The 23,339-nt window shown below is 35.2% G+C and overlaps 1 protein-coding gene across 1 annotated transcript in view; it reads left to right on the top strand.

Moving 5' to 3' along the window:
* The window catches only part of OTOGL (otogelin like), a 142,162-nt gene that overhangs the window by 76,872 nt on the left and 41,951 nt on the right, over positions 1 to 23,339 (top strand). Inside the window, 8 exon segments of the mRNA XM_029954585.1 lie at positions 3,611 to 3,760; positions 5,991 to 6,110; positions 9,028 to 9,144; positions 10,219 to 10,375; positions 11,043 to 11,069; positions 16,591 to 16,758; positions 19,261 to 19,539; positions 21,473 to 21,590. Of these exon segments, the coding sequence (XP_029810445.1) occupies positions 3,611 to 3,760; positions 5,991 to 6,110; positions 9,028 to 9,144; positions 10,219 to 10,375; positions 11,043 to 11,069; positions 16,591 to 16,758; positions 19,261 to 19,539; positions 21,473 to 21,590 (1,136 nt within the window).

Genomic DNA, 23,339 nt, shown 5'->3' with positions numbered 1-23,339 from the left:
GATGTGGTATATATATACACAATGGAGTACTATATGGCAATGAGGAAGAATGAAATATGGCCATTTGTAGGAAAGTGGATGGACCTTCAGGGTATCATGCTAAGCGAAATAAGTCAGGCAGAGAAGGATAGATACCATATGTTTGCATTCATAGGTCTAACAGGAGAGACCTGGCAGGGAACCATGGGGAGAGGAAGGGGGAAAGAGAGCGGGGGAGAGTGAGGGACACAGATCAAGGGAGACTACTGAATACTGAAAACGAACCATGGACTGAAGGGGGAGGGGGAGAGAGGGAGGGGGTGATGGTCATGGTGGGGGGCACTTGTTGGGAGAAGCACTGGGTGTTGTATGGAAACCAGTTTGACAATAAACTATTAAAAAAAAAAAGAACCATGAAATCATGACCTGAGCTGAAACCGAGTCAGATGCAGAACTGACTGAGCCACTGAGGCACCTCTGACATATGCTTTTAAAAAGTGGCCTTTCTTTGAGATTTTAAAACAGAGTTTCTCAAAGTTTGGTCTGTAGATATGCATTAAAACCACCTGGCATTATATTATAAAAGCTGGTTCCTGGACCCCACCTTAGTACTCAGAATGGCTGAGGTTGAGAATGAAAATCAATATTTTTAATGGTACCCCCAATTCTTCTTCACACTAAAGTTTGAGAACAAGTGCCCTAGATCATAGCTTATATTTCAATCAGAAATATTGAGTCTAATTAGGCAGCAATCAAACTTTTGGCAAAACAGAGTATATCCTGTTGTTATCTTTTGGACATAATTACTGCAGTTTGGTATAGTTATCAGCTGGAAATTCATTTACAGGTAAAGGTTCTAAGAACCAAAATATGTTGTTGTTTTTTTAAAGAAAAAAAAACTGAAAAGAAAGTAGTAAATGTTCCGGTAGGGACAGAATGACACATTTTTGAAATGGTAATTATAGTTCAGTATAACTTTCAACTTCCACTGCTCACCTGTGTGCAAATGTCAATGAGCTTCCGTATCAGGTATGAAGTGTGAAGTAAAATAAATGAAAGTCATAAAAATGGTTCCCCCACTAACAAATACCCTACTAACATTTTTTTCTTGAACCTCAGAAGTAAAAATTAGTACCATTATTTTATGCCAGATGGATTGCTCATCTAGGGGGAAGAAAAAACTGCTATTCTTTCAAAAAACACCCAATTTTGCTTCATCAAATATAAGAGATATAATTTTTTATGAATTTACTGAAGCTGCCCTTTAAATGTTTTAATTCTCCACATTTGTAGCTTATCTTCCTAACATTACTAGAACTTGTTGAAATTGCTATAATTCTCATCTAAAGTGGAGGTCTCTATTTTGGGTAATACATAACACCCTCACTCTTCTAATGAGAAACATCTTTGCTTTCTAAATCTGAACAGAAAGGAATACAGCATCTCCTCTAGACCAAAGAGAACTGTTTTATTCTCGTGCTAAAGCACCCTGTTTAGTAAAAATAAAGGATTTTTTTTTTTTAGCTCTACAGGCAAATAGAAAAGTTACCTTTTACATCAGGAAAACTGTTACAAAACCAACCTGAAGGAAATCTAATAAGCTGCCTTATCCAAAAATTATTTTTATATTCTAGAGATTTATCAACCAGTTAAAGGGAACTTTAATAGGAAAACACACAAAAAAAGTATCATATGAATTGAAAAGAACTTTTAGCCACAAATATTGCACTTACTTGCTTTAACTGTAGCTGAGCAGGCTGAAAGATGAGACCTGTGAACTGCATAAGAGACTTTAAAAATACATAAACGAGACGTTGATCCAGAAGCTAAGACGCTGCCATAAGCTTGACAAAGTACATCTTCCAAGGAGCTAACATTCAGGTGGAGGAAAAGACAGATAATAAAGCCAAAGACAAATCATATAATAGAAGGGTACTGAAAGTGTGATCACAACGATAAAAATAGGTTCTATGGCAGAGAGTGGCGGGGGCAGGGCAGGCTACACATATTACAGGCCTTCTGAGAAATGAAAATGTGATGCTCTTTGTTCAAAACAGGATATTTTTTCCCTTTGTTTTGCTGTGTCTCTTGACCTGTTATGGTGGTTTTTTGTTTTTTTAAGGCCTTGCTCACTCAGAGACAAGGACACTCCCAGGTTGAGTGCAGACCCTTATTGGCACCCAGAACCCTGCCCCAGAACTCTGACTTTGCACTTGGGAGTAGAAGGAAGTGAGGTTAGGCAGAATCCACCAACCAAATATATGGTTACAAAGTATATACTGTTGTATATAATATACTGAGTACTTGTAAATTTGACGTTGGTCTAGAAGACTGAAAACTCTTTATAGAGATGACTAAATTTACTTAATTTACCCTAAGGAATGTTTGTAAAATGTCCTCTATAGTGCAGTATTTCCAAACAATGCATTTGTCATTATTTGGGGAAGAAAAATAACCAAAGGATTCCATATCCCCTTCATAATTTTTATTTTGTTTCTGGCTAAATTTGCTTTACTTACCTTGATTTAACCATGTATTATTAAAGTTATTGTATAAATTAATTGGAATGTCAGATTTGATGTAATCTTTCATAAGGGATAGCCCCTGCTCCTAAAGAATGTTGCATATTTGTACTTTAGGCTAAAGGTACTCTAAATTTTCCCAATGAATTCCATCTCTAGTTTCTCTCTAATGTTATTATTTATAGTGCACAGACTATTTTCTTTTAATAGAAACATGGTCCATCACTTTCCTATTTCATAAACTTATTGAATGCATTTTGCACAAAGAATAACAACCCTGGACTGTACGGATAACTTGGTGCAAAAGGGTCTCAGACTATGCTTGTTATGGAATCCATGCTCTAGCCTTTTGGTGCTCTCCTTAGTCCTGAACAAGTCTTGAATTTTCTTGCCAAGTCTTGAATTTTCTTGCCCCAAGTCTCTATTCAAGTGACTTTTGCTCAGAATGATTTCTTCTCCATTCTCATTTCCAGCTCTGTACACCTACCCATGTATGACTTCTTGACTTCATATCCCTCTCCTTGCAAAGAGGCTTTCCAAGTCACCTTAATGGAAATTCATACCCTCTTTCTCTCTCTCTCTCTCTATATATATATAAATATAGATGGATATGTAGATACCAATGGATCTATCTATTGATATATACCTCTATCTATAAATCTATCTGTACATATATATTTATATAGAGAGAGTGTGAGTATACACGTATATTTTGTGTTTTTGTTTTTGGATTTTGCAGGTAACATCATACATTTTTAGTAGTCAACCATATTTATTCATCATTAGCATAGAATTTCTGAGTCAGCAGATATATCCCCTTGGAGTACTCTATGTCTGTGTCTTGTTTATACTCCTTTCTATCACAGAGATACCTTCTCTGCTTTGCTTTTCCATGTTAAGCCCATCTATCATTTTGTGTCTCATTACCAAATTATGTATTTCCTGTTTTATGTATTTGTTTTGTGTTTTACTACAGAATTCAGAAATGGTGGGGCCAAGAAAACATACTTGTATCTAGATATTTATTGGTGAATATTAACTTAATTAATATTTTCATTTTGATTAGAGAATAAGGTATTTATTTTTTCCTTTCTTTCCCTTTTTTAAAGAAACGATCAGGTTTTTTTCTGGAAAATAACCCTACATACCAGCTTTGGAAGGCAGGGTACTACATAGTTGTATACTTTCCAGAGAATGATATCACTATTCTTTGGGATAAAAAGACAACTATTCATATCAAAGTTGGACCCCAGTGGAAGGTAAGTCAACCTATTTGGTAGGTCAATCCAAATGAGATGTAAGAAATGAAATTGCATATACCTGCAATGTTTTAAGAAAATAAAATAATTGATATTTTCTTTAGGAAACAAATTATATTTTCAGAATTACTAATTCATAACCTAGTGAAGAAAAACTTTACCAGTTGGAGTACAGTATTGTGTGCAGTGTTTTTTTAAATTTAGCCTTAGAGTAACAGTTTTCCAAAGTTACTTAGGTCAGCTTCTTCCTTCTGATCCCTTTCATAGTGGTTATGTGATATGTTTGTAATATAGTTAGATTCATTTTATTAATTCTGCATTCCATATTTCCTTTCCATTCTGGGTTTTTTAAAGTTTACTTACAGGAGATTTATTTAAAAAATACTGTGGGATAGAGTTCTGTGGATTTTAACAAATGTATGGGGTTGTGTATCTATCACCAGAGCTCTAGATAGAACAGACCTATCAACTCCCCAATTTCTTTCATTATTTTCCCCCTTATTGTCAACACCTACTGATCTATTTTTCATGTCTACAATTTTGTCTTTATGCAGCCTGTTGGGGCTGGCTTCTTTGACTTGGGAAAATATATTTAAAATTCATCTATACTCTTAAAGGAATTAAGAGTTTGTTTCTTTATACTGTTGAGTAGTATTCCATTGTATGGATGTACTAGTTTGTTTTATTCATTCATGGTTGAAGATCCAATCCAGGCTGTTTAGAATTTTTGGCAATCTATATTTTAAGTTGTTTTAAATATTGTTTTCTGGTAAATACTTTATAAATATTATTAAATATGTTTAAGATTTTAAATATTTTAAATCCTATTAAGTATTTTAAGCTCCTATATTAAAGTTGTTTTTGAAATACTGATACATTTTTAGATATCCAGTTTATCTGAAATTGAAATTGAGACTCATGGATATAATCTATGGCAAGGTAGGGAAAAGCTGGGGTAGTCACCATGTATTCTTATAAAATGATAGAAATCATACATATTTTTAAAGATTTTAATATGTTGTAAATTGAAGATATGATTGTATATTGACAAGTCTTTTTCTTTCAACCCCTGAGTGAGGTAAAGCCTATGAATCTATTACTAGGTGTTTGTTGGCTTTTGCATTTCTTTGATGAAAATGAAATAATTTACTCATTGCCATACTTTCTTCAACTATATTCCTCTGCCACTTTTTTTTTTTTTACATATCCTCTCTTCCCTACTTTTTGAAAGTGAATTAACCAATTGTTCTTCTACATCTCCCCCTTTACTGTTGCCTTAAATTGCTGGGTGGTTAGTGGTGGAAGTGGCCTTTGTCCTTGGATAGTTATTTTAGCTTCTGAGAGCTGAGGCACCATGGGAAGCAATGGTCATGACAGGTGCAACCCCAGGGTTATTTTCGCTTTTGCTGGAGACACGAGCAGCCTACTTCACCATCTACTAATGGCTGCGTTCCATTCTCCAGTAAATGAAAAGGGCATTCAGTTTCTGTAATTGCAAAGTTTTAAGGAGGATTTCCATTGTTTTAGGGAGATCATTCTTCTCTGTAGTTTAGGTTCCTCTCCCTCTTGTAAGTAAAGTATTTCACATTATTTGAGAAAATGCATGGGTAATGTTGATGTGAATTATTCATATGGCACTTTCAGTAACCACTTTATAACCTATAACAACCTTTACAAATATGAAGAAAATGTGGTTTTTATTTGTTGTTGTCTCCTGGTGGCATGATACATGAATATTAAGGTTAACTTTTTTCTTTAGAAGTTACATTTTGAAAATTTTGGCTTTTCAAAGTATGACCTAATGAACAGTGTATTACTTTTATTGTTTCAACATTTACAGTGTTACAAAATCTTAAGCATATCAGGTAGGGCTTTCATATTAAAAACTTGTGTGTATGAATATATTCAAAATATATATGCGTACACACATATACTATAGTGTCTGTATTATACTTCTGCAGGTTACTTACACTATTAGTTGTATCAATTCTAAGAGAATGATAAATATGGATAAATAAAATTGGGGGGATGGTAAAACATTATAAAAGTTTTAAAATAACAAATACAATTAAGTATATATGAAATTACACCATCTTGAAACATATTTATAAGTATGGAAATCCTTAAAAATGTTAATTTTAAATATTTAAAAATTTTTAGTAACTGAGTCCTTAAGTGTTAAATGAATATAGAATATTTCATATTTCATAATAATTTTCTTTCACTTTAGAACAAACTCTCAGGATTATGTGGAAACTTTGACAAATGTACTTCAAATGATATGACCACATCCAATAACTTAGAAGTGAAAAATGCCCAGGTATTTGGAGATAGTTGGGCACTAGGGCAAGTAAGTGGAATATATGTTTTATAGACCTTAAAAAATATTTTGGTATTTTTATCATTTTATTCTTACAGGAATATTTATTTAGATAATACTGTTTTATGTCATAGCTGACAAATTACTTTCACATTTACTTTCTCATGTAATTCTTGGGACAATCTTGTAATGTAGAGGGCATTGCCTTTATATCATAGATGAAGAAACTGAAGCAAAGGAAAATTAAGGGACTTGACTAATATTGTATATCCAGAAAGAAGCAGAGGTGATGTTCAAATTCACATCTTTTAATGTTTATTTATTTTTGAGAGAGAGAGAGGAGAGAGAGAGAGAGAGAGAGAGAGAGGAAGACACAGCATCTGTAGCAGGCACCCAGGCTCTAAGCTGCCAGCACAGAGCCTGATGTGGGGCTTGATCTCACAGACTGACCTGGGCTGAGGTCAGATGCTTAATTGACTGAGATACCCAGGAGCCCCAAATTCATATCTTTTAATCTCATACTTTTCCTTCCATAAAGCAAAATACTTTATCAGGGTATTTATATTTCTAATAATGTAATTTTTGCCAACTCAAAGCAATGGATAAATGAAGGCAGAATTTCTTACCATTTATTCTCCAGACATGGCTGTGTCTGGGGTGGGAATGGGTAGGAAGTGGATTTGTGGTCAACTATCTTTGAGAACAATTTGAATAAATTAAATTAGACATATTTCTTTTTTGAAGGATTTCCTGAGGTATTATAAACCTCCAAGGGAGAGATGAATTTGAAGGGTTTCCCAACTTATTGACAAAGAACCTATGTTTTTATGTATTAGTTTTCAAGGAAATAGCATCCTATAGGTCACACTTTGAGAAATGCTACATTAACTCAGAAAACAGAGTCAGGCTGAAAACTGGTGTTAACTCTTTTTTTTTCTTCTTTTTAGCCTATTTTTCTTTCTAACTAAAAGCGGTATCCACAACTACAGTTTTATGATTGGTTACTATTTGATTAATTGCTTTACTACTTTACCCAATTTACCTAATATGTCTAGGTTTCTTTAAAAACATAACAAGGGCCTGGGATAAAACATTCACCTAATTCAGTAAAATTTAAGCAACATATTTCATTATGGTTTAAACAGGAAAGTATAAATATTTTATTTAATATACGAACTTGCTACTCTATGGAGAGACATAAAACCCTTTTTTATGGCTCTCATATATATTATGGCATTTAGAAATTTTTGAAGAAATTATCTTACATTTGACCTTTTAAAATGAAGTAAGGAATAACCAATTTATAACAATACTTAAATATTTGGAGCTGTCAAAGAATTTTAGACTCACAATAATATATATTTTTATTCATACCTAATCCCAAAATAAAAATTAAGAAAAAAGTTTTTTCATTTGGTAAGTTCTATTTAGCACTTAATATTTTTCAGATTCTATGAGCCCATAATATGATTAAAACAAAGCCTCTGTCTTTAGGAATTTTGAGTCTAGGTTGGTAGCTGAGGTAGAAAAATTAACAATGAACATAATTGGAGAGGTGCTTTGATAGCGGTGAATGGCTTGGTCTTCATTATGGTCAAAGGAAAGTTCCTGAAGATCATGTCTTTGGGATGAATCCTACAAGCCTTATAGGAACTAGAAAAGTGAAGGTCATGGGTAACAGCACAGCAGCAAAGGAGAGAGTAGTCCATTAGAAGGTGTCAGGAAGACTGGTGCCTAATGGGAATTTCAAGAGATTGTATATGATGGTTCTGGAGGGTTTGAAGTAGGCAATCGCTGGAATGCAAAGTGTAGAGCTGCAAGATAGTGCTAGGATCTACCCTAAACTAGTGAGGAGGTTCTTATAATCCAGCTAGTCATTTTAAGTCAGAAGATTTAGAAAACTATACAAACGTGTGATGCATTAAAGATTAAAATCATTAGCATCTGCTGAAAGATTGTATTTAGGAATGATGAATCTGGAGAATTCAAGGACATCTCCTATCTTGCTGGCTTATTGGGTAGATGTTGATACATACTCTTCACTGAGGCAGGGCAAAGAGGAGAGTAGATGGTGGAAGACAGTGCGGACAGGACAGCAGTGCAGAGATAAGTACAGGTTAGGATGTACTGAGAGAGAAACAACAGAGAAATTTATGTGAATATGTCCAGTTTTGAGATTCAAGAAAGATATTTGGGTGGAAATATGGATTTGGCAGTTACTAGTGTATACAGATTGCTGAATATGCATGAGAAGTGTACAGAATGGGAAAAACAGAGATTTGAGGATCAAGCTTTGTATAGAAGGAAAGGATAGAACAATGGGAGGGTAGCAGCCAATGAATTAGGAGGAAACCCAGAAGAAAATGGTGTCACAGAAACAAATGAAGAGACACATTTAAGAAGGTTAACGTAATAAACAGAGTCAGAGGTAGCAAAAGGTCAAGTGAGATGAACACCGAAACATTGCCTTGATATTTAGACAACTCTCCTGAAGTCATTGATGACATTTCCAGGGTGGTTTCAGGAGTCAGATTAGAATAAGAGGCAGAGACCACGTTACTGAGTATGTGGGAGGTGAGCCTGGAGATACTTGTGCATATACAGCAATGGCTGTGACAGAAATGAAAAAGCTGAAACTGGAAAAAGAGAATCATTTGCTCACGTAATTTTTTAATGACCACATTTGAGATACATTTAAAAATTGTTTACCCCTACTCTCTCTCTAATATCGCCATAATTTTAACAGTATGCTTAGTTGTTCTCAAAACTGGTATATACTATTAACATTGAGTAGGCTGAGTACCGATGCTTTAGGTAAAACCTGTCTAAAAGAATGAGAACACAGATGTGATTGTCGTGGATGGAGTCAGAATAGTTTACTTCTAGTTTCAGCTTCAGAAGCCACCCCTTTGAAAACTTTCTCTTCTTCCTTATTTTTCTTTAACAGTGTGAAACCCCCAGTGAATTATTTAAACCCTGTGAGGCACATCAAAACAAATTTCCTTATGCCAAGAAAGAATGCTCCATTTTGTACAGCGATGTTTTCGCTCCTTGCCGCAATGTGGTAACTGAATACTTAACTAAACTTTCATATTTAAATGGGTACTGCTATATCGATGATATTAGAGATGAACAGGGCCAAGCAATTTAGCTCACTATTGGCTTTTCGGGTGTGCTACCTAACCAGTGTTAAGAAGACAGATTTGGCAGTTTATTTTTCTGGAGAAGTGATGGATTCAGTTGATTTACTCTCCTTGTCACTCCATCTTGTGTAACAGCATACATTTGTACATAATATTTGTAGTATTCTGTTCTAGTTTACAGAATATTTTTACATATATCCTCAAAGCCAGGAATGGTATACCAAAGCCATAAACATTTGTTTTACTTCAGTGCATTGCTTTACTTCATGGGCACTCTTCTCCTCAAACCAATGTGTAGTTTAAAAATATTAGTTGGAAAAAAGTATACCATCATGGAGTGTAATTTATTCAGAAATTTAAATTTCTTTTTTAAAATTTATTTATTTTATGCACGCACAAGGAGGGAAGGAGTAGAGAGAAGAGACAGAATCCCAGGCAGGCTCCATGCCATTAGTGCACAACCCAATGTGGGTCTCGAACTCACCAACTGTGAGACCTGAGCTGAGATGGAGTCAGATGCTTAACCAACAGAGCCACTCAGTCACCTCAGAAATTTAAATTTATAAATGCTTTCCCAACATAATAATTTTAGGCCCCAATAAAGTTAAAAACATAGTTTAAGGCATTCATAAAAATCAATAAAAGGACAATTGGTAACAGAACATTCTTTTAATGCCATGAGAAAATTCCATAATGAAACAATGAGCTTCAACAAAATATCAAAATGTTATTGTATTGCAGGTGCTGGAATTCTTTTTTTTTTTTTTAATCCTATTACCTGTTTTGCTAGTTCTTTGATCCTAAATTTACCCTAATACATTCCTTTCTCCTTTGGCCCATAAAAAGTTTTGAGATACTGAGAACTCTAGGTGGCAGTATTAAGCTGATAATATCAAAATTTGAAACTACCAGTTAGTTTTCTTTTAGAATGTTGAATTTTAATCAATTATGGTCAGTACTTATTGAAATTAACTCATTTTTCATTTCATTTGCAGATTGATGTTACTTCTTTTGCCAAAAATTGCCACGAAGACACGTGTAACTGTAATCTCGGTGGGGATTGTGAGTGTTTATGCACAAGCGTGGCAGCGTATGCCTACAAATGTTGTCAGGAAGGGGTATCTGTTCACTGGAGGTCGTCCACTGTCTGTTGTGAGTACCCTTCTTAGAACATCAGCATCAGGTGAGAGCCTCATAAGGAGATTAATTGTCTTATCATAGAACCAATACCATGCAATGCGCAGAATGGAATTTCTTTAAGATAACGTAATTTTATATTCCTTTGATAGTGCAGATAAATGTTAGTATAAGGGATTTATAAAAATAAAAATTGAGGTCAAATTTTCCATTCTGTGTCTGACTGCTGTCACTTTAACATTTGAACTATAAATTATATACCATCTTCAAATCATTTATGACTTCATTGCCCTTATGGCTGTGAAATTTCACTTTCTGATTATAAGAAACATTTTCTAAAAAGGCATTTCAATTTGCTTTCAGGTTCACATTTTCAAACTTTTCATTTACTTGTGTAGATGGCTAAGCCATCTAAAAAAATGCTTAAGATTTTAAAACTTTCAGTTGACATTTCTAATTAGGCAGATATATTTGCCTACCTACAAAATAATCGTATGAAATTTAATTAATTACAACACATCACTCTTAAAGAATCCTCTTTGCTTAAAGGAAGTTCCCAAATAATGATTTCCTTCTGTGTTCTTTCAATTGGTCATTGATAAACATATAGCCATATTTTGTATATACCCAGATAAGTGGTCAGATTCTAATATAGTTTAATATTTATTCTTTTATTTTTTAGCACTCAACTGTGAATATTACAATGAAGGTATGTGACATTTAAATAAAGACTTTTAGTATAGTGTACTATGGAATGTCTTTTCAGATTAAAAGTTTTTGAACAACATGGCTGAGAATAATAGTTCATGGTATATAACTCAATGAAAGCCTTTAGTTTCTAAAATTTATCTAAATTTCTAAGTATTTGCATTAAAATTTAGTCCCTGTATGATAAAAAGAGTGTGTAATTAAATTTTCAGCATTTAGGAAGCCTTCAATAAATGGTTTTTGTATGACATGAATGAATTAATTAGTGAAATTAGCCGATTTTTTAGGCAAAAAGGATAAAAGACATATACCATTATTTTACCATTAAGTATAAATATAAACATTATTCAAACATTATGTTGTAGAAATAAAAGAGACAGAGGACAGAGGCACCTGGGTGGCTTAGTCAGTTAAGCATCCAAGTTTGGCTCAGGTCATGATCTAGCAGTTTGTGATTTTGAGCCTCACGTCAGGCTCTGTGCTGAGAACTGAGTCTGGAGCCTGCTTTGGAGTCTGTGTCTCCTTCTCTCTCTGCCCCTCCCCTGCTTGTGCTCTCTCTCTCCCTCTCTCAAAAATAAAAATAAACATTAAAAATAAAAAGAAATAAAGAAACAAACTTTAAGTGTGATGATAAAAATATAAGGAATTTATTTAATCATCATTGTAGGCAAAAAAAAAAATTAAGTACTATCAGAATGAGCATTTATTGATTTAGTCAATCTCTCTTAGCCCCACCAAGCATCCAAATTTGCAGTGGGAAGTGTAAGAGGAGGGGCTATGTAAAACTGAGGCATAGATATAAGAAGAGACAGTGGTCTAGCCTCAGTGAAAATGCCAGATGATGGCAGATTTGGAGCCTGCTTTTTTGTCAAACCTATTTAACGAGGAAGGCATAGCCACTTAAACCTGATTCAAACAAGCAAAATAATCCAGGAAGGTGTTCATTTTGTTCGTGACTGGACAAACTCTGGACTCATGATGAGATCAATGAGAGAAATAGTCATAGGAAAACCGGGCCACTACAAAAACCCCAAGCAACTAATCAAAGACATTTTTGGTGCCTTACTGAGCTGGGGAGAATTCTGTCAGCTATAAAAACCCAAAGAAAGCCAGATAATTTTAGAGAAATAGATAGATGTATTAAAAGGAAAACTGACATCCTAGTTTGGTGGGTTTTGTTACATTTGTGGAAGTTTGATTGAGATAAAAATCTGACATTAAAAAAACAGTGGTAGGTAAAGAAAATATAAACCAAAATTAATTCCTGTTGAGCACTTCACACACACACACACACACACACACACACACACACACACACACACACTACATCAGTCCTTTGGATGTCTTGCTTACAATGAAACTGATTCCCTAATATTAATAACAGTAATAATAGCAATAGCCTTCATTGTGTTAACCACTTTACCTAGATCATATAATTTAGGGTTCAGAATATGCCTGTCAAGGCCTTATTAACACTACAGAGGAGGAAACCAAGGACCAGAGGGGTTGAATAACGTGGCCAAAAGTCACTGAGCTAAAACTGTAGTAAACTGGAATTTGTAAGCGATCTGAGTTCAGCACCACGGAGCCTGACCTCCGTGCTACACTGCCTAGGGTACGGTTAACGCATCTCAATCCTGGAAAGGTCACCACACGCTGTGACCATACGCTCTACACAATGCACACAGACAGCAGTTTGAAAAAATGCTCCAGTAACTTCCTCACTTAAGAATTCCTGCCTCACACAGTTCTGCTGTAAAAATCTCCATCTGTGCCTTTTTATTTTCTGGCATTCCTTCTGCAGTCCTTCGAATCCTGAAGCAGAATTTTCTATGAATATTGAATTTCTGCCTTTTGCTACTTGGTACATTTTGCTTTCTGTTGACAAGTCTGCTGCACTACTAGTTATGGTTCTTTTTTCTAATTTGTTACAGAATTCTTCAAACCAATTCTTCTGGTGTCATCCATAATACTGTATTGGTAAAACTCAGAGGGTGAACACTGGGCACTTAGCCTCCATGAGACACTGACTCAGTAGAGTGATAGGGGAATCTGGTTCCTATGATCACAGTAATAGGAAAAAGCATTAACCCACCAAGCAGAGTAAGAATTTGTAAGAATGATGCAATGAAGATAGATGACTGACGGGGAATATAGAATATAGGGAATTGTTGATAGTAGCCATGAAAAGATTGTTTTAAATGGTTATTCTTAATTTGGGTCACTCCAGATAATTTTGTAGATATTATTACCTAGTCTTCTTTGGATATTCATAGCTGATATATTTCTTCCTTTCTTTACTACATACTGGACACTGATATTGAGATACTTACTAATATTTCAAGCTAATGCAGGAATAAGTAATTGTGATTCTTTAGGAGGAAGATAAAAAAAGGAGGAGAAGTCAGAGGTAACAGTTGATATTATTTCAATAATCTTTAACTCAAAGACTGTTATGTAATATCTTCATGTTCATTTTATGGAATTTACTAGAAAACATAAAAAGTTTATTGTTGTTATTGCTGCCAGTGAGCAAGGACTTCAGTATTCCACTAATAATTGTTATGTAAGTTGTTGTAACCCAATGAGATCGAACTCACTCAGGCAACAGTCAGGCAGGGAATTTTAGAGAGCTTTATTATAGATTATTTTAGTTCGGCCGAATGGCTCCTCCCGAGTGGTGGAAAGTACTCAGGGAGCGCCCCACCAGGCTGGAGCATGGGGTTTTTATGCGTTTTTCGAGCACATCATTTATTAGCCAATTACACATCATAGCACCTTATAGTCACCAGTAGTATCTTTACACAGACGTATTACTTTTGGCGGGAACCTATCGGTTTTAGAGTTCTTTGTCTCCGAGGAGGTTTGAAACGACCAATCACAGCGCAAGGGGAGGAGGGAGCAAGCGGTTTTACAGAAGCAAGAACTTTCACAATAAAAGGGGAGTGGTTACCTGAAACAGAGTCCTGTGAAACAAATTTAGCAAGCAAGCCAGCATGTACAGAAGCAGATTGCGAAGACAATATGCTAGTCTTGTTTGTTCAAGACTCAAGGCTACTAAGTTGTTACATTTCTTTTCCCCCTTCTGCTAGTTTCTTGCTATTGCTAGGGTTTATAAACAGTGGAAATTTTCTGTTGCCTCATCTCCCACTGTCTATTGTCCTAGTTCCCTGGTGAGGGTGGTCTCTAACATTGTAAGTTCAGAGTGATTTTATTAAATAGGCTATACCTAATATTGTGTTTGAATAATTACTTCAGGAAATGATTGATTTTAGTAGATGGTGAAATTACACTTCTCTCTGAAGAAAATTAATGATAAAGTCAATGATTTTGCTTCAATTGCTAGTGAAAATGCATGAAAACTATCCAGACACAAGATATCAATCAACTGGAGACAATTCAGAAGCTTTTGATTTCTATACAAATGGATTTCTAAGATGACAATTGTCTCTTCAGGGACTTATGCTGTGGGGGAAAGAAGATTTGGTTTAGTTGTCTATTTCCTTTCTCCAGTTTTGTTGAATATCTGTGAAGGTGCTTCAATCCCCCAAGTTGTTGTTTTATATGTCTTCTTCATTTTGAAGCATATCTCATTATAATTTACATACTTATCTACTGATTTGTACATTATTTACATATTTATGAAAACCAACGTATTCATGAACTGAAATACATTTGCATCTTGGAAGTTTATGTTGCTCTTGTCTCTCTTAGAAAATGAGCCAGCAGATAGTGGAGACTAATGATATAGTTTTCTTGGGGCACCTGGGTGGTTCAGTAGGTTGAGTGTCTGACTCTAGATTTCAGCTCGGGTCCTGATCTCACGGTTCGTGAGTTTGAGCCCCACATCAGACTCTGCGCTGACAGTGCAAGGCCTACCTGGCATTCTCTTTCTTTGTTCCTCTTCCATTTGTGCGTGCGTGAGCTCTCTCTCTCAAAATAAATAAATAAACTTAAAAATGATATATTTTTCTTTGGTTATTATAGATTTGGGCTCATAAAGAAACACTGTGCACATATGTGTTTATAAGAGCAGTGAGGAGTCCATTGCTCTGGGTTCATAGGGAGATTCTCAACTGTATCTGCTCAGTTCCATTTTATTGGGGGCAATTTTCTTCAAGTTTCCTTTCCCACTCAACATGTTCAACTTCCTGATAGAACTCTTTTTCTCACGGCTTGTAAGGATCTCTGCCTGCTCAATGGTGAAGTGTCTTCAGTCAGTGGAGGGGTCAGCACTTGAAGATAACTTATCTTGAGTCTCTGTTTCTTCTCTGGGTCTTTATGATGAAAAGTTTAGTTTTTGTTCTCCGTTTTGCTTCAAAGGCTTTTGACTTTCTAATCTAATGATCTTTCCCCTTCCTTTAAACCTGGTCTTTGGTCCTAAAAGAGGAAAAAGCCTAACCCTTAGATTTCTTTAGATCTTTTTCTTCCTCCATTTTAAGAGTGGGCTTGGGTGAGGAAAATTTTTCTTGAGATAAAAGTTAGAGGAAAGAAAGAAAGTTAAATTCACTAATAGCAACTAGAGCGATCTTTTATGATAACACTTATCACATATATGTTAACAGTTTACATAACCTATAACATAAAAACTATACATATGCTTATGCAAACTATAAACTGATAATTATGTAACTTAATTTTGATGATTCAAAAACTTCAAAGTTTTATAGCCTCTCAGTTACATTAAGAACCTTAAATGGGATTGAGAATGGCTTGAAGGTAAAGTGAATTCATCATCACAAAACCTAACTCATAATTTTTTTTAGTAACAGTGAACTTAGTTGTATATATGCCTTTTCTTAGGATAAGGTTTGCAAAAAATTATTTTAATTGAGTTTCAAGTTTGGTTCTACACTAATAAGTTTTTTACTATAGGAAATATTTTCTGCTTTTATGTAACCATTTAAGGGAAAGATGCATGAGAAACAATAGCATAGAAGTAAAAAGACTTTTGACTTCTTTGCTGAGCTTCATCCTATTTTCTTTTCCATAAAGAAGCCTCACTGGTAAAATCAATAATTCTCCACACAGTGAAGTATTGCATAGCATGTCTGTGAATTCTGTTTTCATACAATGCAACCTATTAGGGAGAGCTGAGTTTTAAGACTATTGAAATCCCAGACCACTGATAGAGATAAATATATGTTTATTGAGAAGAGATTTGAATCATGGGCTGAGTGGAAAGTTACCTAGAGAATCTTCTTCATATAGGTGAGAAAAACTGATATCCAGAGGGCTTAATTCAGTCTTCTGAGGAGCACTTGTTTTACATATACATATGCATGTGCACATTCATGTGTGTATATATATTTTAAATTACATAATCTAAATATGTATGTATATATTCCAATTCATTATATTATTTTTGAAAAGAATTCAGTTATTTTATTAATGATAAATATTTAAATACACAATAATTTTTGGAGTATTTCTTTGTTATTAAAATTTATTCCAGTGAAATGACAGCTTGAAATGCATAACTCCTACACCAACTTATAATTCTCTTATTTGTATTTAACTAGGGCTTGGAGAAGGGCCATACATGCTGGCAAGTTATGGACAGAGTGGCCTTGTTCTGGGGGCCAATATGACCAGCAGAAGCATTTTCTCTTTGCCAAGGAGTAGTACTCATGGAAATTTGTTTTTCAATTTTATGATCACTCCAGGCCTTTTTAAAGAGAAGGCATCATGTAAGTATGATTCCCAATTGAAAATAGGAATTTTATTTTTCCTTTACATTTTTTCATTTATTCATGTAGTAAATATCAATTGGGGACCTAATATGTTTATGGCATTTTTAAAATATCTTAAAGGATATGAAATAAAATAAGACACTTAGTGGGGCACCTGGGTGGCTCAGTCAGTTAAACATTCGACTCTTGATTTCAGCTCAGGTCATCATCTCACAGTTTGTGAGATCCAGCCTACGTTGAGCTCTGCACTGACAGAGTAGAACCTGAACCTGTTTGGGAGTCTCTTTCTCTCTCTCTCTCTCTCTCGCTCTCTCTCTCTCTCTCTCTCTCTCTTTCTCTCTCTCTCTCTGCCCCTCCCCTGCTCATGTGCTCATTCTCTCTCTCTCTCTCTCTCTCTCTCTCTCAAAAATCAATAAATCTCTCTCTCTCAAAAATAAATAAATAAATATTAAAGAAAAGACTTGTGCATGAACCAACTATCTCTTTTGTATATAAAATCTTCTCTTTATCTTCTTTATCTGTTGGCATACATTATTAGAATGGCAATTATTTAATGAAGTTTTTGGTCCTATATAAAGCACACCTTAAATTTTTATAGTAATTATCATAGACGTGATTTGAAATTTTTGAAATTTTAATTTGCTATCACAGAAGTTAAACATTATTAAAATAAGTCAGAATCTAAAATTTTTTTTCATTTATTTATTTTTGAGAGACAGAGAGAGAAAGAGATCATGAGCAGGGGAGGGTCAGAGAGAGAGGGAGACACAGAATCTGAAGCAGTCTCCAGGCTCTGAGCTATCAGCACAGAGCCCGACCCGGGGCTCAAACCCATGAACTGTGAGATCATGACCTGAGCCAAAGTCGGACGCTTAACCGACTGAGCCACCCAGGTGCCCCAAAGATAAATCAGAATATAGACAGTTGTTGAGACAGTCTCTTACCCTTATATGGCCTTGTCTGTCCTGGTACCTGGTCCCACATTTACTGTTTTGCATCTGCAGATCTATATTGGTCATATCCACTCAGCATCTGTTCTAACTGGTGGTTAGTTTTTAAGGTTTTAACCTTCTTTAACCTTTTAAAAGGTTAGACCTTTTCTGGTCTGGTGTTGCTCAGCCTACATTGTTTATCCTAGCCCTATGTAGAATCATGCATGAGGTGTTGTATGGGCTTTGAAAATATTTATTAAATGAATCCAACTTAACTTTTCTTTATTCTAGAAGTCTTCTGATTTTCTAGTTGGAATGAATTTCTTCTTTCTTGTGAAAAGAACTCCCTTAGGTCGCTTTAATCTATGAAAACGCCTATCACAAGTCTGCAGTTCCAATTTATATGCTGGTTATGTATTTTTCCTCTGATACAGACTTCTTTTATTCCTTTTTTGCATCTTCCCATGCTCAGCAGAAGGCCTTAACAAGTTTTAAGATATAATCAATGCATTTGGAATCATCTATTAGATTTAAGAGAGTTCTTCATTTTATGATTATAATAATGTTTTTAGTAGAAAAGTCCTAATGGATTTAAACTAAAAAATTAAAACCTAAAAAAATTAACATCTAATAAATTAAACCTAAAAATCTCAACTTAAAAATCTTTATATCAGGGCAACTGGGTGGCTCAGTTGGTTAAGTGTCTTGACTCTTGATTTCGACTCAGTTCATGACCTCATGGCTCTGATTTCAAGGCTTGTGTCAGGCTCCGTGCTGCCAGTGAGGAGCCTGCTTGGGATTCTCTCTTTCTGCCCTTACCCCACTTACACACACACTCTCTCTCAAAATATATAAATAAACTTTAAAAACAACAACAGAACAAAAATAAATAAAACAACTTTTATATCATGAGTTTTACAAATATAAGGAAAACTTTTAAAAGCGCATAACAAAAAAGGATGACAGTTCTCAAATGTTTTGTAGTTGTTCTTTAGCCATTTGATCATCTGTCGGGAAATAGACAATAATGTTCAGCAAATAGTTTTTCTTAATGCAGCAAAATCGCTTGCAAGAACATTGCCCATTAAGAGCCCAGTGATATTGAAATGCAGTGACATGCCTAAATTGTTCTGTTTCCCTATTCTTTTATACCATCCAATTTAGCCCTTTACAGATTTTGTGCATTTGAAAATGTTAAAGCTTGCGAATACAAAACCATGTCCAATTAATCACCAAATTGCTTGTATGAAGTTGCGCATTCTGGGATCCTAAGCTGATATGTCTTTTTTTCCCCCAAAGGACATGAGAAATGATTTAAAAAAACAGAACTTATTAAAGACTATTTTTTTGAGCTGTCACTGTTATTCATTGCATTAAGATACTAGTTTTCCTTTTAGAGATCTTATAATTCATTTCTGAAATCTTTGATATTGGTATTAATTATATACGGCAGTTGGGCAGCTCTCTTTTTGTCCCCTTGATAATACATTTTACAATGCTCGTGTTGACGATCTGCTTTCTTCAGAGACCCAGCAAGGTGTCAAACGCACTGTTCTATGTTTTACAGCCTTGGCACTTGTTTCCCTCGAATCTGCTGAAAGGCCCAACTATTTTCTCTATGTCCACAATGACGACACTCTTAGTTTGAAACTGTGGCAGGCAAATTCGGCCTTTCATCAGAGAGCCACATTTTTCCACCATCAGGGGCTCTGGATTCCTGGTTACAGCGCATTTGAGTTATACAGCAAGAAAGGCTTTTTCATCGTCTTCACGGATTCTAGTGTCAAAGCCTCAAAATACGATGATTCTGAAGAATTCAAACATTCAAGTAGCTTCAGCATAGAAGGTATGGTTCCTGAGATCTTCAAAAGGAGAGTCCATAAATAGTTTACGTATGGCAAAATGTATATCAAATTTTACTTTTTAAGCCATTCCTAAAGGAGTACAGGTAGATGAAATTGTATGACCTTGAGTAAGTTTCTTAACTTCTTTGTCCTTTTGTCCTTCAGTTTATATAAAATTAGAATGGAGGAAATAATAATACCTACTTTAAAGAGCTGTTATATCACATAAATTAATTGGTAAATTGCTTAGAACAGCCTTAAATAATGTTACTTTTAATTATGGCTCCAGTTACTACTTTTAGTGCTATCCGAACTTTGGAAATGGAGCTTACTCATATCTCTTGAGTTTACGTCTAGTTTTCTAGAAGGCAACTTCTCAGTAACCTGGTTCTTAATGATAAAAGTGGCATGTTTATCTCTGTCTTTTGAATAGTAGGGTGTCTGGTTCCACTGACCTCTGGAAGATTTCCCTTGTTCAGTAGAAGCCTGATTTTATTTCTAGAAATCCTTACAGTGTTATAGCTATTTATAGACATTGAGTTTTCTGAATGTCGGAGAGGAATTTCCACTGACTCATCTGATGTTTAAAAGTCATGATTTATTTTCAAAACCTAGGAGCTTGACACATGCTTTGGATCTCCCAAACAAATTGTTTCATTTTAATATTGTGAATCATTAATTCACCTGCCTTTTCTGTTGTGGGTAAATTTTTGCAAACTTTGATAGTCTTTGGATTTTAGAAATTCAGATGAGCTTCACATTTTTGCCTATTAAAAAGGGTTCCTGTACTCATGAGATAGTGACTGACATAACTATACCGTATGTTTACTTGAGTTTACTTGAAGGTTGAACATTTTGAGCCTCTTGTTCCCCCTCTAACTTTAGAAATCTACTCCATTAGAATGAGACCCAGTGGCTCCACCTGAGTTTTGGATAACTACTGCCAACGGCATCATCAGAATCTCAGAAACTTTTTGTGGGCTTCCTAAAACTAGGAAACTCTACGAGTCTACTGTAGTCTTGGAACCCATCCTCTCTCAGGATCCACGGTTCCAGTGACCCAGGTCTAATGGCCACTCTAAATTTTAGGTGCATAGATGCCTTCCAAAAAGTTTTATTTTCCTATCTATACTTTGGAATTGCATTCTGTACCCAGAATTTGAGAAACATAACCCCTACCCTGAACTTTATCCTTTATGGAGCTCTCTTCCTCAGTGATTCTTTTGGACTGCTACATAAAGACTGTTCTGTGATGTGGGAAGTGGAGTCTACTAGAAATTTACAGGAGAAAAACTCTTGAATCAAGGGAGATTTTATAACTGTAAGCATGTATTATTAAGACCCATTCATTTATTTTTGTCATCAGATAGTATTTACCATGTACAAGGCAATGCTCTAAGTTCTGTGAGAAGAACAAAGATAGAATGCTCTCCTTAGTTTTCATGTTGAGAAACATGTCTTTGATCTTACTGTTTTCCTAATTGTTTGAACTTGGCAGGTCATTTGGCTGTGCTGAGCCTCAATTTCTTCATTTCTGAAATGAGAATAATACTCAACAGACTTACAAAGATAAAATATAATAATAGACAAAAATTACTTTGCAAAAAGTAGAATTCCAAACAAGTTTCAGTATTATTATGACATATGATCAATGAGAACCCATTAAACATAAAGAGAAAAGATTTAGAATTTTTCTTGGCTTCTCCAACTGCTGGATTTTTCAAATCTTTGGAAAGTAGACTAACATTTAGATATTTAACCTAAACATGAAACACTTTGATCACCAAGCAATTTTAATGCCTTTTTCACTTGTCCTGCCTTTTCTACAGTATTATGGTCAAGGAGGGGTCAAACCCAAAAGGGTTGCTATCCGAAATCATTATTTTTTAAGCTGTACATTAAAATATTTACAATATAAACTTTATTTCTCTCCAGAAATCCAGGCAGCAGTACCTTACAGGAGGATGTGTGAATGGAGATATGAACCTTGTGCCACCCCCTGTTTTAAAACATGTAGTGACCCTGCAGCACAAGCATGTACATTTCTTCCACCGTAAGTCATGTGTAACTGTTAAATGGGCAAATCCCAGTATTAGCAGATTCTTCTCTCAATGCATTTTTTGTAGATTAAAAAAATTCTCAAGAATAATTTGTACATGCTCTATTAATATTCATGAATTCATTTCATTTTATTCAAGCAGTAGTTACCGAGGGTCTGCCATCTTCCAATTCTAGCTGATATGGATACAGTACTGGGCAAACCAGACAAAATACCTGCCCTCATGCAGCTTACATTTTGTTGGGTTAAGGCAGAGAATAAACAAATAAAACCATCAACATGTAGTATAATATAGTGTTAGATGGAGATATGTGTTATGAAGAAAAATAAAGGAATCTAAGGGAAATAGGGAACATAAGGTATATGTGTATCTTTGCTAATGTATATAGGGTGCTTGGGGAAAAACACATGAACAAGGTAGCGTGCAGCCAGAGATATAAAGAAAGTAAGGGAACTGGTCATGTGGATGTCTGGGGAAAGAGTCTTTCAATCTGAGAACAGTCCAAAGGCCCTGGGGTAGGAATGTGTTTGGTGTGTTTAAATATAAACAAGGAAGTCAGAGCAAAGTAAAGAATGCTGAGAGATGCAGGAAATGAAACCAGAGAATCATAGTGGTGTGCAATTCTTACAGGGCCTTGTGGCCCATTGTGAGGACTTGGTCTTTTTCTCTGAACAACACCTTAGTATATTTTGGACAGAGAAGTGACATGATCTGATGTCAGAAAGAATTCTACCTTGGCTGTGGCACTGACTGTTGAGGAGGGGAAGGACAAGGGCAGAACTGGTCAGTAATTTCGACAAGGCATGAAGTGGATTCCACTAGATTCGTAGCCCTAGAAGTTATGAAAAATGTTAAGATTCTGAACATATTTTGAACTTAGGGCCATGGATTATACTGTTGGGTTTAATATCAATTATGGGAGGAAAAGCAAATTAGAGACTCAGATTTTGGCCTCAGTAATTTGTAGGTAGAACCATATGAAATTGCCATTTTGTAGTTAAATCTGGTCAAATAATCGCAAATTCAAATGATTCCACTTAATGGAAGGACCTAGTTGCCATTTATGGAGGTAAGGAGAATGTTAGGAGGAAGAGTCTGCAGGAAAGGCCAGGAATTTGGTTTTGAGGATTTTAAATTTGAGACTGAAAATTGTTTATTAGATGTGATAAAAACAGAGAATAGGAAGAGATAAATAGAGACAGAATATAAACAGCTTTTGGCTTTTTTAAGGAGTGTTGCTGTAAAGGAAAACAAAGAAGTGGAAGCATAATCGGAGGGAATATTTTTAAAAGGATCATTTTCCATTAGGCATTTATGAGCTTATATTCTATGTCGGACACTGACACTGCAAAAGGTTCTGGGCACACAAATGAATGAATGAGACACAGCACCTCCTTCAAGGAGCTCACAGCCTTTAGGAAGAAGGCAGCAACAAAATCCACTAATGACAACACAGTGGAAAGAGGGCTAAAGCAATAATGACAACAGTTAGCACATTGTGGTCCTTACAGTGTGCCTCACCCTGTGCTGAGTGATGTGAATTGGATAATCTCTTTATTCCCATTTTCAGGGGAGAGACTCTACAGAGGCAGAGAGAGGTGACACATTTTGTGCTACATCACACAGTGTGTAGGCAGCGGGGCTGGGTTTTGAACCTCTCCTGGGTATGAAGTGCAATGAGAGCAGAGGGAATGGAAGGGAGTATTTCTACTTATTTTCTTAAAAATAAGAACAGCCAATTC

This window comes from Suricata suricatta, chromosome 10 (assembly GCF_006229205.1).
Source record: "Suricata suricatta isolate VVHF042 chromosome 10, meerkat_22Aug2017_6uvM2_HiC, whole genome shotgun sequence".
In the NCBI taxonomy this organism is placed as follows: Eukaryota; Metazoa; Chordata; class Mammalia; order Carnivora; family Herpestidae; genus Suricata; species Suricata suricatta.
Note: the sequence above shows the minus strand (reverse complement) of the source record. Positions and strands in the feature narration are given on the sequence as shown.